The 16,662-nt window shown below is 38.8% G+C and overlaps 1 protein-coding gene across 1 annotated transcript in view; it reads left to right on the plus strand.

Moving 5' to 3' along the window:
- Positions 1-14,271, plus strand: part of plcb3 (phospholipase C, beta 3 (phosphatidylinositol-specific)) — a 52,872-nt gene extending 38,601 nt beyond the window's left edge. The window contains exons 19-34 of the mRNA XM_057330146.1: positions 4,714-4,838; positions 4,973-5,127; positions 5,251-5,412; positions 5,579-5,678; positions 5,785-5,889; positions 6,263-6,357; positions 7,029-7,158; positions 7,937-7,972; positions 8,085-8,194; positions 8,281-8,363; positions 8,514-8,643; positions 8,737-8,813; positions 8,897-8,986; positions 10,874-10,934; positions 11,171-11,257; positions 11,378-14,271. Of these exons, the coding sequence (XP_057186129.1) occupies positions 4,714-4,838; positions 4,973-5,127; positions 5,251-5,412; positions 5,579-5,678; positions 5,785-5,889; positions 6,263-6,357; positions 7,029-7,158; positions 7,937-7,972; positions 8,085-8,194; positions 8,281-8,363; positions 8,514-8,643; positions 8,737-8,813; positions 8,897-8,986; positions 10,874-10,934; positions 11,171-11,257; positions 11,378-11,668 (1,837 nt within the window). The 3' untranslated portion in view covers positions 11,669-14,271. The remainder of the gene's footprint in view (positions 1-4,713; positions 4,839-4,972; positions 5,128-5,250; positions 5,413-5,578; positions 5,679-5,784; positions 5,890-6,262; positions 6,358-7,028; positions 7,159-7,936; positions 7,973-8,084; positions 8,195-8,280; positions 8,364-8,513; positions 8,644-8,736; positions 8,814-8,896; positions 8,987-10,873; positions 10,935-11,170; positions 11,258-11,377) is intronic.
- The last annotated feature ends 2,391 nt before the right edge of the window (positions 14,272-16,662 follow it).

The following is a 16,662-nucleotide window of genomic DNA, read 5'->3' on the forward strand; positions in this document are numbered from 1 at the left end:
TCAATTTTATTTATATAGCGCTTTTCACAATGTGCATTGTTCCAAAGCAGCTTAACAGGAGAACATAAGAAAAAAACAGAAAAGGTATAAACACATCGCATGGTGTTTATAGAGCAAGCAAGATCATTCTAATAAATAGTATCTAATAAAAGCAGTCTCCCGGTGAGCAAGCCAACACAGCCCTGTGGCAAGGAACCCAAACTCCAATGATAAATGAATGGAGAAAAAAACCTCGGGAGAAACCAGTCTCAGCCGGGAGGGCCAGGTCCCCTCTGACGTGTCACAGCTGCACTCAGTGACTTTGATTAAAAGTTACTGAGTAAATGTTTATGAAAAATAGGGAGAGCTTATTAGTTGTGATTTAGGAAATTTCATTTTCTGGTTTAGGTCTAATTTTGTCTTATTTTGTGACCGATATCGGACAACAATGGAATGTTATAAGCAGGGAAAATAGTGCAGCTATAACTTAAAACTGCTGTCATGTGATGTAAGTTTAGCATTAAACACTAAGTATTGTAAATTTAGCATTAATGTGACAAGTAGTCCGTCTTTGCTCTTGGTTGGGGATGGAATTGCCTGAAACTGGAGCTGGGATGGTCAGTCAGTCCGCAGGCTCTCGCAGGAGGATGGCACGGGATGTTCAGATGGAGCTGGCGTAATCTCTAGTTAGGGATGGGCATATGACGTTCATCTGGGCCTGGCGTAATCTCTCCCTACCTCAGGATGGGCATCCCGAGGCAGGGGAGGAAGGCAGAAAGAGACTAATTAGCATAGCTGCTGTGTGATAGAAACTCTGTTATGTAGGTAGGGGCTTAACCGTTTAAGGCTTTATAAGTAATGAAAAGAACTTGAAAGTCAATACGATACTTAATGGGTAGCCAGTGCAGGGATGATAAAATTGGGGTTATGTGATTGTATTTTCTGGACCTTGTTAGAACTCTGGCAGCTGCATTCTGAACTAACTGTAGTTTGTTTATTGATGATGCAGGACAACCACAAGTAGTGCATTACAGTAGTCAAGTCTTGAGGTCACAAATACATGAATAAGCTTTTCTGCGTCAGCAACACATAGAATATATCGTAATTTTGCAACATTTCTAGGGTGGAAGAAGAGGTGAGAAGTCATTTCACAATGACAGATTGTCTAATATAACACCTAGGTCTTTAACTGTATTTGTTGTAGTAACAGTTCAATTTCCGGGTTATAATCAGAAACTTTCTGTTTACGTGTCTTTGGTCCAATAAGTCATATTTCTGTTTTATTGGAATTTAAAAGAAGGAAATTGCAAGTCATCCAATGTTTTATATCTTGGATGCTATCATCTGCATAACAGTGGAAACTAATTCCATGTTTTCTCATAATGTTGCCAGGGGCAGCATGTATATGGAGAATAGCAAGGGTCCTAAAACCGATCCCTGAGGTAAACCATAATTTACTTGCGTTAGATTTGACGATTCCCCATTTAAATGGACAAATGATATCTGTCTGATAAGTAAGATCTGAACCATTGTAGTGCCTGTCCCTGAATACCAGTATAATTGTGTAAGTTATCTAAAAGTCTACAGTATCGAACGCAGCACTAAGGTCAAGCAGGACTAGGAGTGAGATGTTGCCTTTATCTGATGCTATAAGCAGGTCGTTTGTAATTTTAACGAGTGCATTTTCAGTGCTATGATGCGGTCTAAAACCTGACTTAAATTTTTCATGTACAGTGAGGGAAATAAGTATTTGATCCCCTGCTGATTTTGTAAGTTTGCCTACTTACAAACAAATGAAGGGTCTATAATTTTTATGGTGGGTTTATTTTAACTGATAGACACAGAATATTAAAAAAAATCAGGGGAAAAAAATGTTATATAAAGGTTATAAATTGATTTGCATTTCAGTCAGTGAAATAAGTATTTGATCCCCTACCAACTAGCAAGAATTCTGGCTCCACAGATTGGTTATGTGCCTATATGGAGCACAGATTAGTCCTGTCACTTTAAGAAAGTACTCCTAAATCAGCTTGTTATGTATATAAAAGATGCCTGACAACAGAATCTGTATCTTCCAGTTCAACCTCTCCAACACCATGGTCCAGACCAAATAGGTTTTAAAGGATGTCAGCGACAAGATTGGAGACCTGCACAAACCTTGAATAGGCTACAGACAGAAGCTTGGTGAGAAGGAGACAACTGTTGGTGTGATTATTTGGAAATAGAAGATATACAAAATAACTATCAAATGCCCTTGTTCTGGAGCTCCCTGCAATATTTCCCCAATGGGGTAAAGATGATCATGAGAAAGGTTAAAGATCAGCCCAGAACTACACGGAAGAAGCCTGTTAATGATTTCAAGACAGTTGGGAACACAGTTAGCAAGCAAAACATTGGTAACACATTGGTAACACGCTATGCCACAGTAGACTGAAATCCTGAAGCACCCGCAAGGTCCTCCTGCCCAAGAAGGCCCGCCTGGCTCGTCTTAAGTTTGACAATGAACATCAAAATGATTCAGAAAAGGCTTTGGCGAAAGTGCTGGCACTGCTGTGAGACCAAAATGGACTCCTGTGTTTGGAGGGAGAGAAATGCTGACTATGATCCCAAGAACATCATGTCTACAGAGAAGCACAGTGTTGGAAACATTCTGCTTTAGGGCTTTTTCTCTGCTACAGGTATACAGGATGACTTCACCGCATTGAGGGGCTGAGGGACGGGCCCATGTACCGTAAAATCTTGGACGAGAACCTCCTCCCCTTAACTAGGTCACTGAAGATGGGTCATGGATGAGCCTTTAACATGACAAAGACGCAAAACATATTGCCAAGACAACCAAATAGTGGCTTAAGGAGAAGCACATTAAATGTCCTAGCCAGTCTCTAGACCCTAGTCCTATAGAACCTCTGTGAAGGAGGCTAAAACTCCAATTTGCTGAGCGACAGCCAAGAAACCTTAAAGATTGACAGAGGAGTGGACTAAATGTATCCGGACACATGTGCAAACCTGGTGACCAACTATCAGAAATGTCTGACCTCTGTGCTTGCCAACAAGGGTTTCTCCACAAAGTACAAAGTTATGTTTTGCTTGGGGATCAAATACTTATTTCACCGACTGAAATGCAAATCAATTTATAACCTTTATATAAAAAAATTTCCCCTGATTTTTTTAAATATTCTGTGTCTATCAGTTAAAATAAACCCACCATAAAATTATAGACCCTTCATTTGTTTGTAAGTAGGCAAACTTACAAAATCAGCAGGGGATCAAATACTTATTTCCCTCACTGTATGTCATTATTTTGTAAGAAAGAGCACAACTGAGTGGACACTACTTTTCCTAGTATTTTAGACAGGTAAGGGAGATTTGAATTCGGTCTATAGTTTCCTAGTTAACTGGGGTCTAAATTTGGTTTCTTGATAAGAGGCTTAATGACGGCCAGCTTAAAGGGTCCTGGGACATGGTCTAGATTGATTGATGAGTTGATAATTTTATAAATGGGCTCAACTGCAACAGGTAGTAACTCTTTTAATAATTTCGATGGTATGGGGTCTAATAAGCATGTTGTCAGGTTTAGATGTTTAAATCTTCCTGTTTTATAGGTGAAAAACACTGTAGTTTTTTATTTTGGGGCGATGGTTGATACTAATTCACAGGGCAGACTTGGTTTCTGCTATTTTGTCTCGTATGTTTTCGATTTTCTCTGTAAAAAAAATCATGAATTCATTGCTACCAAGGTGCGGTGGAATAACCAGGTCAGGTGAAGTCTGTTTATTTGTTAGTTTAGCAACTGTACTAAATAAAAACCTTGGATTGTTTTTGTTAGTTTCTATGAGGTTACGGAGGTGCTCAGCCTTTGCTGCTTTAAATGCCTTTTTATAACAGTTTGCACTCTCTTTCCACGCAATTTTAAAGACCTCTAATTGGGTTTGTTTTCATTTGCGCTCCAGTTTACGTGTTTCTCTTTTAAGGGCGCGAGTGGTGCTATTGTACCATGGTGCTACGTTTTTCTCATTAATCTTTTTTGACTTCATAGGTGCGACAGTTTCTAATGTGTTAGAGAAAATAGTGCCCATGTTGCTGGTCATGTCATCGAGCGATTCTGTATTTATTGGTAAGGTTATTGAAGGAGTCAGATCTGGCAAGTTCTTTGCGAAACAATCTTTAGTAGTCTAAGTAATTGTTCGACCCTGTCGATAACGAGTTATACGGCTGATTTCTGCAGTGCTCAGTGTACATGTTATAAGATGGTGATCGGTGACATCGTCGCTTTGAGGTATAATATCTATATTGGTTAGATCGGCTCCGTGAGATATAATCAAGTTTTTACTTTGGTTTGGAACAATTACGATCAGCGCAAGCACTTCAAATTATTTCAATTTATGCTCTGTTCTCCGAGTTACAGTAAGAAAGTCTTTAAAGATTGTTGCCACCACCTCGACCAACCAGACTTGTTTTCTCAGTATTTGAGCTCTGAAAATATAGAGCATCTTTGCTGTTGTTTAATTTTCTGCAAATAAATGCAAATAGAAACAATATTTTTATTTGAAATTTGGGGGGGAATATTCTTAGTACTTAACAGCATGAAACAAAAATGATAATTTTACCTAAACACATACCTATAAACAGTAAGTTTAGAAAAACTAAAACAGTCTCTTAATTATTACCGCGGTTTTATGAGTGTGTTTTTGAGTTGAGTTGTGTTGTCTTCCTTAGCGACTTGTGTGTATTCAGATACAATAAGAAGCAGCTGAGTCGAATCTACCCCAAAGGGACTCGAGTTGACTCCAGTAATTACATGCCTCAGCTCTTCTGGAACGTGGGCTGCCAGATGGTGGCACTAAACTTTCAAACTCTTGGTCAGATATTTAGATTTCTGTAATATTTCTTGATTTTCTTCTTTCAAGAGTTAATATTTTAATTCATTAATTTAATTTAATTTGAATTCAAAGTCACCTTTATTAACACTCTCATGTTTCGGTTTACTTCTCAGACCTGCCGATGCAGTTGAACATGGGGGTGTTTGAATACAATGGGCACTGTGGTTATCTGCTTAAACCAGAGTTCATGAGACGCACCGACAAACACTTTGACCCCTTTACTATGGACATTGTGGATGGGATCGTAGCCAATACGGTCGAGATCAAGGTATTGTGTGCATAATGCAACGTATTGTTTGAGGTACTAATGTAGCTATCTTCTGTTACTTTACTTTGTAGGTGTAATGTAGCATGTAAGATCAGACCCACATGTGCTCACTCTCATACACAGATAATCTCAGGTCAATTTCTGAGCGATAAGAAGGTTGGCGTTTATGTGGAGGTGGACATGTTTGGACTTCCCACCGACACTAAAAGGAAATACCGAACGAAAACATCTAACAACAACTCTCTGGACCCGGTGTGGGACGAGGAGCCCTTTTTGTTCAACAAGGTGACAAATGACAGAAATTGTTCGTCCACAATTACAGTTTTATCTTGACTCGATATTATTATTGTTAAATGCATTTGTGTTTGTCTCATCATAAAGGCTTTATTGTTATTACTAATTAAAAACATTTTAGCGAAATGATGTATCCCGCTGACCACTGTTTCTCTAGGTGGTGTTACCCACCCTGGCATCCCTGAGAGTAGCGGTGTATGAGGAAAGTGGAAAGTTTATCGGCCATCGCACCTTGCCAGTATCAGCATTGCGTCCAGGTTTGAAGATCTATCACACATCATCCTGCCAGTCCGATACTGTATAGAAGATCTATTGGTTCATCTCATCTGTGTGTGTGTGTGTATGTGTGTGAATGTGTTGTAGGATATCACTACATTTGTCTGAAGAATGAGCTGAACCAGCCGCTCATGTTGCCCTCACTCCTGGTGTACACTGAAGCGAAGGACTACATCCCCAATGAGCACCAAGGTAGGAGAGGAATCTATGATACTATAAATGCCATGTTTATTAGACAGTGTTTACCGTGCTACATATGTGTAGTCACCAGCTGGAGGATGAGTAGAGCAATGCTGAACCTTTAAGCAAATGTTTAAAAGCTATAGCAGTGTTTATTTACTGGAGTAAATTCCCCTGTGTGTACGGATAAATGAGTCACTTCTGAACTTGGGATGGTTGACGTGGTGATAACCATAGTCAATTTTCTGTCTTGCGGGGGTAAACCAGAAATACAGATGCTGAAAGTTTAACCCTTTGAATGTTAGATGTTTTCAACCAAAATAATATTAGTCATAGTAATTCAGATGTTTTCCTTCCATCTTGTTTGTTTTTGGTATACATGTAGAGTACGCTGAAGCTCTGACAAACCCCATCAAACATCTCTCTGAGCTGGCTCGGAGGGAAGCACAACTTCAGGCACTTATGGTGGACTCCACAGAGGTCAGTCACATTTGTCTCATTTGAATACATATTTTGGAAATATTTACATTTATTTATATTTACCAATAATTGAATTTATTAATTTTGAGATTTTTCTTAAATATATGCATGTATGTGTTAATAAATACAAAATTATTATGCACAGTACACAGATATATATTATGTAAACACAAACTCTTATTCTGGATGCGATTAATCGCGATTAATCGTTTGACAGCCCTACTATAAACCCATTATCCTATAATGTAATATGTTCAAACAAAAACTCACTGGCACACTTCATTTCAGCAGTTGCTTATCTGTGCATCAAAATGCATTAAAGGACTTGCTTTACTTCTAAAATGATTGTTCTTTTAGTCATTTAAACTGCATGGGCAATTAAATAATGTTAACCAAAATAACCTGCATCACTAATTTCGACATTGCTTTAGGCTACTATTGAACATAACCCATCTTTTCTAAAATCGGCAAACAAAACAACCCCCGAAATTTGTGGGTTAATGTTATTGTAAAATAGCTTGCATCAATACTGGTAAATAATTGCATTACAGAAGATTAAGAATTATTTCAGGAGGGTGAACACAGCTGGTATTTTTCAGTGGGTAACAAATGTTACGCAAGTACTATAAACCCATTGTTTGATTAAATAATTATACAATGTGTCTGTGCAGGGTGGTCCTGTAAAACCAGAGGAAGGAGTCAAGTTTGATCCTAGTTGTGTGACCTCTGTTGACCCTATCTGCTCTCTGCCTTCTCCAACACTTCCTCCTCCGTTGAATGAGGTCGTGAACCCAGCATCAGGTTCGGTTCACCTCTGAAAATAAAATCTCTCTCCCTGTTGTCATGTTCTCATTTCCATGTTCTTTACCATATGTGACCCTGGACCACAAAACCAGTCATAAGGGTCAGTTTTTCGAAATTGAAATTTGTACATCACCTGAAAGCTGAATAAATAAGCTTTCCATCAATGTATGGTTTGTTAGGATAGGACAATATTTAGCCTAGTAACAACTATTTGAGAATCTGAGGGTGCAAAAGAAATAAAAAAATTTTTTTGAGAATGTTGCTTTTATAGTAGTCCATCAGAGGCGATGTAGGAGGCTGTTGCTGTTTTAACGCTCTCTAATGGCTTACCGCTGTAATGACATTGTGGTGAGTATATAAACCCGAGAGTTGAAATTCTGAACTTTACATAGATACTAAACATGAGTGAGTACTGAAATTCCCAAAGAGCGAAGTTCGTAGGGGTGTTTCTGGCCATTTTTGTTCGCCATTTTGCTGCATCCACTCACAAAAATAGTTTTCATATATTTACGGTAGGAAAATTTATAAAATATCTTCATGAGTCATGACACTTGATCTTTACTTAATATCCTAATGATTTTTGGCATAAAATTAACATTTATAATTTTGTCCCATACGATGTATTGTTGGCTATTGCTACAAATATACCCGTGCTACTTATGACTGGTTTTGTGGTCCAGGGTCACATATTACACACGTCTGTTCTGTTTTGATGTTTGGTTTCCATGTCATGTCCATTTACTTGACCCATATGTCCATGTGCAATATATTTTAGCCCCGAAAGAAGATCTAGTCAACAATATTCTTAAAGGTAAGATCCACCATCATCTAATTGTCATACCCTCATCTTCAGCACTCATGTGACCCTCACGGAGAACTAAGATGTGTTGTAAATCATGTAAAATGATGTGTGTGTTTTACAGTTATTGAACCTCAGTCTAGTGAGGAGCTCAAACAACACAATTCCTACCTGAAGTTGTTAAAGAAGCAGTGCAAGGAACTCAAGGAGCTACGAAAGAAACATCTCAAAAAGGTTAAAAATCGTTCAAGTACTTCAACACCGCAGAGTTACATTCAGCTGCGTATGACAGATAACTTCTTTGTTTGTGTGTGTTACAGGTGTGGGCTTTCAGTAAGGAACAGAGGGCACTGAGCAAACAGAGTCAGACGGACAAACGTCTGCGGCCCAGTCTGAAGAAAAAGTGAGAAAATTACATTCCTTGCAAACTCAAACTGCGCTTGTGTGCCGACTGTATTCTGTAATTCAGTTTAACAAATTTAGTTTCAGGTTTAAAGAATATTGTTAATCACATTAAGTCCATTTTTTAATATGAGTGTTTGCATTTATGCAGTGGAGCAGAGGAGCCTGTGCAGAAGGATCACACGGAGCAGTTTAAAGAGGAGCAGATGCAGAAACTTCTCAGTGTCAGACAGTCACAACATCAGATTGAGACTGAGACCAAACACGCTCATCTGTTAGAGGTACCACACGCACACAGCTACTGTATCACAGATGATACATTACACACGCTTTTAAAAATATATATCTTATTTTGCAAATATGTTCTGTCTCAGGCCAGTCAGAAACTGATGGAAATTGCCCAGGAATGTCAAGCTGCCCAGATAAAGAAACTCAAGGACGTGTGTGACAAGTAAGAAATGATTTTGTGACGATTTGGAGTGTAAATTTGTGTACGTGTACTTTGACACATGTTGAAATGTTCATAACTGACAGAGAAAAGAAAGAGCTCCAGAAGATTCTGGAACGGAAAAGGCTGAACAGCATAACTGAGGCCAAGAAGGCTGAAAAAGATAAGGCCGAAATGTGAGTATCTGTGTTTCTCCCATCCTTGTGTACTCACATTTACAGTCTAGTCTGCGTGGTGTGTCGATGGGAATAAAATGTCATAAATTGACATGTGAATTGAAATTTTTTTTGTTTTAATTCTTATTGTCAGTATGTTAAACGGCTATCATGTATCAATTAAATCACATGAAGCAGACTCCACCTGCTGAGATTTTTTTCTTAGCAGATGTTAATTGAAAGCACCTCACAGTGAACTCATTTTCGGGACAGTCCCGGTAGCTGTCTGGGGTTAAGTGCTATGCTAAGAAGCCTGCTGGCTTTAGGACATCACTGTACTTCTACGTTTCACAGGTCGGCCTGGTGTCAGCCTCTGACTACATCCCCACAGATAACTCACAGACCAAATTACAGCTCCACCGGCACATTGACATGATATACACAAGCAGATATACACTCACCTAAAGGATTATTAGGAACACCTGTTCAATTTCTCATTAATGCAATTATCTAATCAACCAATCACATGGCAGTTGCTTCAATGCATTTAGGGGTGTGGTCCTGGTCAAGACAATCTCCTGAACTCCAAACTGAATGTCAGAATGGGAAAGAAAGGTGATTTAAGCAATTTTGAGCGTGGCATGGTTGTTGGTGCCAGACGGGCCGGTCTGAGTATTTCACAATCTGCTCAGTTACTGGGATTTTCACGCACAACCATTTCTAGGGTTTACAAAGAATGGTGTGAAAAGGGAAAAACATCCAGTATGCGGCAGTCCTGTGGGCGAAAATGCCTTGTTGATGCTAGAGGTCAGAGGAGAATGGGCCGACTGATTCAAGCTGATAGAAGAGCAACTTTGACTGAAATAACCACTCGTTACAACCGTTGCCGTTGAACTCGTTGCAGCAAAGCATTTGTGAAGCCACAACACGCACAACCTTGAGGCAGATGGGCTACAACAGCAGAAGACCCCACCGGGTACCACTCATCTCCACTACAAATAGGAAAAAGAGGCTACAATTTGCACGAGCTCACCAAAATTGGACAGTTGAAGACTGGAAAAATGTTGCCTGGTCTGATGAGTCTCGATTTCTGTTGAGACATTCAAATGGTAGAGTCAGAATTTGGCGTAAACAGAATGAGAACATGGATCCATCATGCCTTGTTACCACTGTGCAGGCTGGTGGTGGTGGTGTAATGGTGTGGGGGATGTTTTCTTGGCACACTTTAGGCCCCTTAGTGCCAATTGGGCATCGTTTAAATGCCACGGCCTACCTGAGCATTGTTTCTGACCATGTCCATCCCTTTATGACCACCATGTACCCATCCTCTAATGGCTACTTCCAGCAGGATAATGCACCATGTCACAAAGCTCGAATCATTTCAAATTGGTTTCTTGAACATGACAATGAGTTCACTGTACTAGAATGGCCCCCACAGTCACCAGATCTCAACCCGATAGAACATCTTTGGGATGTGGTGGAACGGGAGCTTCGTGCCCTGGATGTGCATCCCACAAATCTCCATCAACTGCAAGATGCTATCCTATCAATATGGGCCAACATTTCTAAAGAATGCTTTCAGCACCTTGTTGAATCAATGCCACGTAGAATTAAGGCAGTTCTGAAGGCGAAAGGGGGTCAAACACCGTATTAGTATGGTGTTCCTAATAATCCTTTAGGTGAGTGTATATGTATAAATATGCAGAATTTATAAGATACTGTTCTGTAACGAATAGGAAATATGCGTTTCACTTTCGTCGTTGGAAACTGTGTCTGGTGAAACGCACCGTCAAGTTAGAGACTGAGATAAATGAGACCATTTGTGTCTAGAGTAATTGAATGCTTTCAACACCTCAGTGACGTCCAGTGAAAGTAACCTTCTTTTTTCTCTCATTCCACCTCTTTCAGCAAGGAGTTGAGTGAGATCAATAGAAAACACATCAGCGAGTCTGTCAACTTAATCCGTCTGGTGAGTTGAGCTGTGTGGCAAACACAGTTATTTGGATTTCTGTCCAAATGATCTGCATTCAAGTCACATGAATAAAAAACAGCAGTCGCATCTCATGACGACGCAAAAGGGTCAAGTAATTTTCTGCCTTAACTCAAAGCTTGATGCTGCGTTAACATGTTATGATTATGTGTCTGTAACGTTGGCATTATAACGCTGTGTTGTGGTCACACGCATATCGTTTCTCTCTTGGGTAGCTGGAATTGTCTCAAGGGAAGCGTCAGGAGAAGCTGAAAGCCCTTCACAAAGACATCCTCCAGAGGATAGAGGAGGAGATCCCTCTGGTCAGTAAATACACAAATCCCATCATTCATTTTTGAAGCGTTGTTTTAAACAGATGTACCTTTTTCTCCATGCTGAATCATTCTTGTCAAATAACCACACGTTTTATTCCGTCTCTTCAGAATCAGGCTCGTCTGACATGCGACTGCGAAGCAGAGCTGAAGTGCTTACCGGAGGAAATCTCTCTGTACCTACAGGGGGAGCTAGAGAGAAAAGGCTCTCGTAAAGACCTCTTCAGTCAGGTCAATAATGACAGCTCTGGCTCCGGCCCGTCTTCTAACTGCAGCACGCCCCCTTACTCCTCCCCCAATCACAGCTGGAGCAACATCGGCAGCATCTCCACCTCAGTGCTGGACTCGCCCACCTCAAACAGCCCTGTTAAATCAGACACGGACACTACAGGAATATACTAGCGATACTACGCTTTTGTTTTGTTTGTACCACTAATTCTCACCTCTGGAATCTAAGAATAGATTTAGTATTACAAGTTGTAAGCAATTTTTCATTTGCATATACCTTGCGAATTGAAATGTACCAACTTTTTACGTTTTCATTTTTAAACCAAAGTCTTGTTTTAAATAGTCACTATGGATTTGATCTAGCTTTACAAACGTGGGCTCTGGTACATATTGATGCCTGTACGGGACACCTGTGGAAACAAGAGGGGGGCGGTACACCTTTGACTAGGTTCTCTATTTATTTCTGTTGTGTATTGTGCACTGTAGAGCTTTAAGTGTAGTGCGTTGAATTGCCCTGAAGGTGGCAGTGTAAATTGGCAATGGCACATTAGTCTGTGATGCGAATGCTAGGCTAGTGCTTAATCTGAATGGTACGTGTTTACATAAAAACGCACAGATGGACTGTCGCTTGCCCAACTCCCAACAATTAATTTCTCATAACGTATCTCCGTAGAAGTAAAAACACGCTGACGTGTGAATACGTAGACGAGGGACAGTCATTTATTTTGTGTGTATGTTAATTGCCTCATTTCTACTTTTCTTTCGCTTGAACTCTGTCACCCAGATTATGCTTTCTAAATCCTGTAATCCCCTCCTGTATCCCAATGTTGGTTGGTTTAATCGAATCGATACTAATCCCGTCTCTGTAGTTGACACTCAAATGCACCGATGCCTTGGAAACTTGGACCTTATTCCTGTGCCACGCCCGATTTTCCACATTTAAATCCGATTGAACCGTAGTCCTGGCACAGTTTCATGATAGACACCTGCACAGACACTTACGACGTGTGGTTTTATAAAGTCAGATTCCAAGTCACAACATGTTGCATAACATACAACGAGGCAGAGCATAATGTGAGATTGAATGAAGACACGTAAATCTTAGCTCTGATCGCAGCATTCCAGGCCTTTTTTAATCCATTAGACGGCATGACGGTTGGATTTCACTTTCTCTGTGTAATCTGATTTGATTCTATCATTTTTTCATTCATCTCTGGTTGACCTTCATCTGGGTCCCTAACCTCTCCTCTCATTCTTTTTTCCTGACACTTCTCTCTCTCTCTGGATTTTGACATGCATACAGTGCTCACTCGCTCCGCCCGCTTGAGCAGATTGACTCAAAGCACCCGTCATCGCTGCATCGTCTACATCATTATAATACCGGGAGATGACAGTGTTCTTGGTGCTTAATGATCTTTATCGAAGCACTTTAAGAAATAAATCAATTACAGCACTTAAGACTATCAAACAAATACATTGGACGCAGGGCGTGACGTCTACTCTCAGTGCATGGATGAAAATATAAAGACGAGATGTATAATTTACACGGTTGGAAGAGAGCGTGTTTGTGTGTGAGTTTGCTGGCTGTATGAATGGATGAGCGCTGTAGTGTTTAGAAGGCCAGAAGGCAAAAGGGCTGTGATGGACAATGCCATCTTTCTCAATGGGAAATGAGTCTCGAGTGTGTTGTTTGTGTCTCTTGTCTGCATGTCAGTTCAACAGCTTTATACCAATATGAAAAGGGATTAATGATATGTGCATGTAAGCAAATCCTCTTTTCATACTTCTTTAGCTTTGAAAAGGACTGTAGGGGCCAATATTGTTGTACTAGGAAATATTAATGTGTGTATTTTAGCAGAAACCAGATTATAAATCGTCTTATAATTCACTCCTTTTAGGAGTTTAAGGAATTCTACTACTGACTAAAGCAGTCGAGAGTAAAGTCTGTCTTTGTCTGTGTTTCGGGCTACATTCTTGAACATATCAAATTGGAGTTATCTGTTGTTGATGGTGCATTTTTTACTTTATGGCCTGTAGTTTTCAGTTTAATTTTATTTCAAACAATTTTTCAAAGATAATTTTAGCACCTTTGTAAACGTGATTGTCACATTATCACTGTTGTTTTGTTTGTAGGCCATGGAAACGAGGACATTTCATATGTTCAGTGAATTTTCATTTAAACCCCATTTTTGCGTCTTGAAATGGGACAAAATCCAGGTTGCTTACATTTTTTTATTTATTTTAAAACCTTTTATTTTGAAATGCATTGGAAATCATGTCCTTTAAATTCAGTTCTGCATGGTTGGTAGGTTGAAGTCAGGAAGACATTTGCATGCTAATTCCTGTCTATAATCAGACGTCCTCAGGGGAGATCAGAGTGAGATCAGACTTCTCTCATTAATGCTAATTATTAATGACAGACTGCTCCATAATACAGTATATACGGATCCAGGACCTGACTTAAACCTATGCTAGCTAATATTGGTGTTTGTACTGAAATATCTTTAAGGGGGAATATATAGGGCTAACTTCTGCTGCCTCATTTATAGCTTTAACCAAGTACATACAGTATGTCATAGTTCCTTGAGTACAAATTTGTTCACACTTTCTGGATCTGTCTTTTTATCACCTTCCTACTGAAACACTTTTGTTAACACTGTATGTAGATAAAGTACTTGTCTGCCTTGTTAAAGGGAAAATTATTACTCTGGATGTAATTTTTATTCGATAAATAATATAACTGTACATTCAATAAATGCAGAACGTTGCGAAAAATGTCTCGTTTCAGCTTCTCTTTTTCAGTTCTCTCTTTGAAGTAGAAAATGTCTTCAGATTCGGGAAATAGTTTTGCACGTTTTGTCCAGAAAGGCAGAGTACGGGACTTGATGAAGGTATTATTAAATATATATACAGTACATCATCAAATCCATAAAGGCGACAGATTCCAAACACTGATTTGAAGTTTTAAAAATTTGTCAGACCTAATAACACAGATGATGATGTCACAATTTCTTTGTGGGAATTTGCTGGTCTAAAAATTCTTACAAGAAAATATATGGGAATACATTATGTAAAATAATGCAATAAAAAAATATTGCTATATAGCACTAAAAGTGGTTCTTGGCTCGTAATCATAGGGAACCATTTTTGGTGCTATATAGAACCATATTCTGGTTCTTCAGCGGTTCTTTGGGATGACTGAGGTGCTATATAGAACCGCTGAAGAACCATACAGGGGCTTAACTGGTTCTTTTTATGGAAACGGTGCTATATAGCACCTCGGTCACCCCATAGAACCCATGAAGAACCACTGAAGCACCAAGATATGGTGCTATATAGCACTAAAAGTGGTTCCGCTATGATTACGAGTGAAGAACCACTTTTAGTGCTATATAGCACCAGAGTATATTAACTTATACATTTTCTTATATTGGAACCAAGTGCTTATATTTTTTAAGAAATGAAAAATGGCAAGGTCTTATGTATTATTCACTATAATATAATTTATTAACAATGTATTATTCTATATATTTGTAAAGATATATGAAACTATTTAATACTATTTAGGAAAGATTCATATTTGAATTAATGTCCGTCTTTCTTTAAGCTTCTATCTTAAACCCCTATAAGTTTCAACCTTAGTATATTAGTGAAGTATATGTGTTTAAATATGTATGTATTATGTATGTATGTATGTATCATAATATAAATATGTATTATATTATGTGTGTGTTATGATTTTGCATCTTCAACTTGACTAGGGTATATTATGTGGCCTGCTCCATTATTTTGAGTCTATGACATATAGTACATATTTTGAGTTTATGCACTTAGTTTCCATTAAAAACCATTTAATAAACGCTGAATATAAATTTAAAACGTCTTCATGTCTTATTATTGAACCCAATAGATAATATTTTACAACACAAAGAACAGATTAAATGAAAATGAGTGCTTGTAGATAATACATAGACAGCTCAGCTTTATACAGTACCTTTTGTTGGCACAGATGTTGTAACCTAAGGCAAAAGGTTACCAAAAAACAACATTGCTTCACAGCGAATGCGTATGAATATTTAAGACAGCTTTGACATGCAAGTATATTTTCCATTTCTGTCTGATAGTGGGACTGAAGTAGGAATTGTCTCCTTTCAAAAGAAACAAAAGAAAAAACAGTGACTGCAAGACTTAATGTGCATTTAACGTGATTCTTAGACCGTACAAAAGCTTCCAAACACACATTCTCTCAATGTGGCTTCAGTGCATTTCTTTGGAGATGGTGACAAAATTTTAAAAGGATACCCAGGACTGTTTTTATCTTCATGTTGGCATGAAGTCTACACTGAAGTTGGAGCTCCACTTCTGATGTTAAGAAGGACTGAGCAAAAATTCAAGATAAAAAAATGAAAGCAAAAACAAACATTTTGTATATACTGATCCATTTTTTCTCAACCTTCCTTGCTAACCTGTGCAAAGGAGTTAGTCAATGTCACAAACTGCATATTAAGCTTCTAGAAAGATGTGCAGATTTGTGACACTATGTCTTGTTTTGCATTGTAACATTTCTTTGTTTTACATTTTAAAGTCCCCATGATCCGGAAGTTGCGGCCGTTTTTACTTCCGTATTTTGGAGTAAAACGGAATTTCCAATGAGAAAAAATAGTGGGCGTGGCTTATCTTTTTCACTGCGATTTGATTGGATGTATAAAAACAGCCGTTGCATTTTAAAATGTAAATGGAAGCAGACTGACACCATGTCTACACTGGATGCGAGACAAGAGAAAACAGAACGCATTATAATTTTACATTTTGTCCACACCGGACGTGGCGCGGTGCGGCGCGACAATCCCATTAGTACAAGCCGTGTGCGACGCTGTAATTACATCATTTGAGTTAGATAGTCACTAGAGGGCGTAAGTGCATTTTCAGATTTTAACTGTGGATCATGAGGGCACATGTATTTTAAAAAGAGAATGACCCACATCGGTAAGCTATTTACAATAAACGCTGTAATATTTCATGAATTGTCATTTTAGAGTTCACTGGGACTTTAAAGTGCAAAAATATAGTCCTTCAATTTAAACTAGATTATAATTACCATATTTATGGACGGACTATATGAACTTTTGAACCCCAATTCACTCCATATCTGAGGCAAATAAACCAGG

Source organism: Triplophysa rosa, linkage group LG1 (assembly GCF_024868665.1).
Source record: "Triplophysa rosa linkage group LG1, Trosa_1v2, whole genome shotgun sequence".
Classification (NCBI taxonomy): domain Eukaryota; kingdom Metazoa; phylum Chordata; class Actinopteri; order Cypriniformes; family Nemacheilidae; genus Triplophysa; species Triplophysa rosa.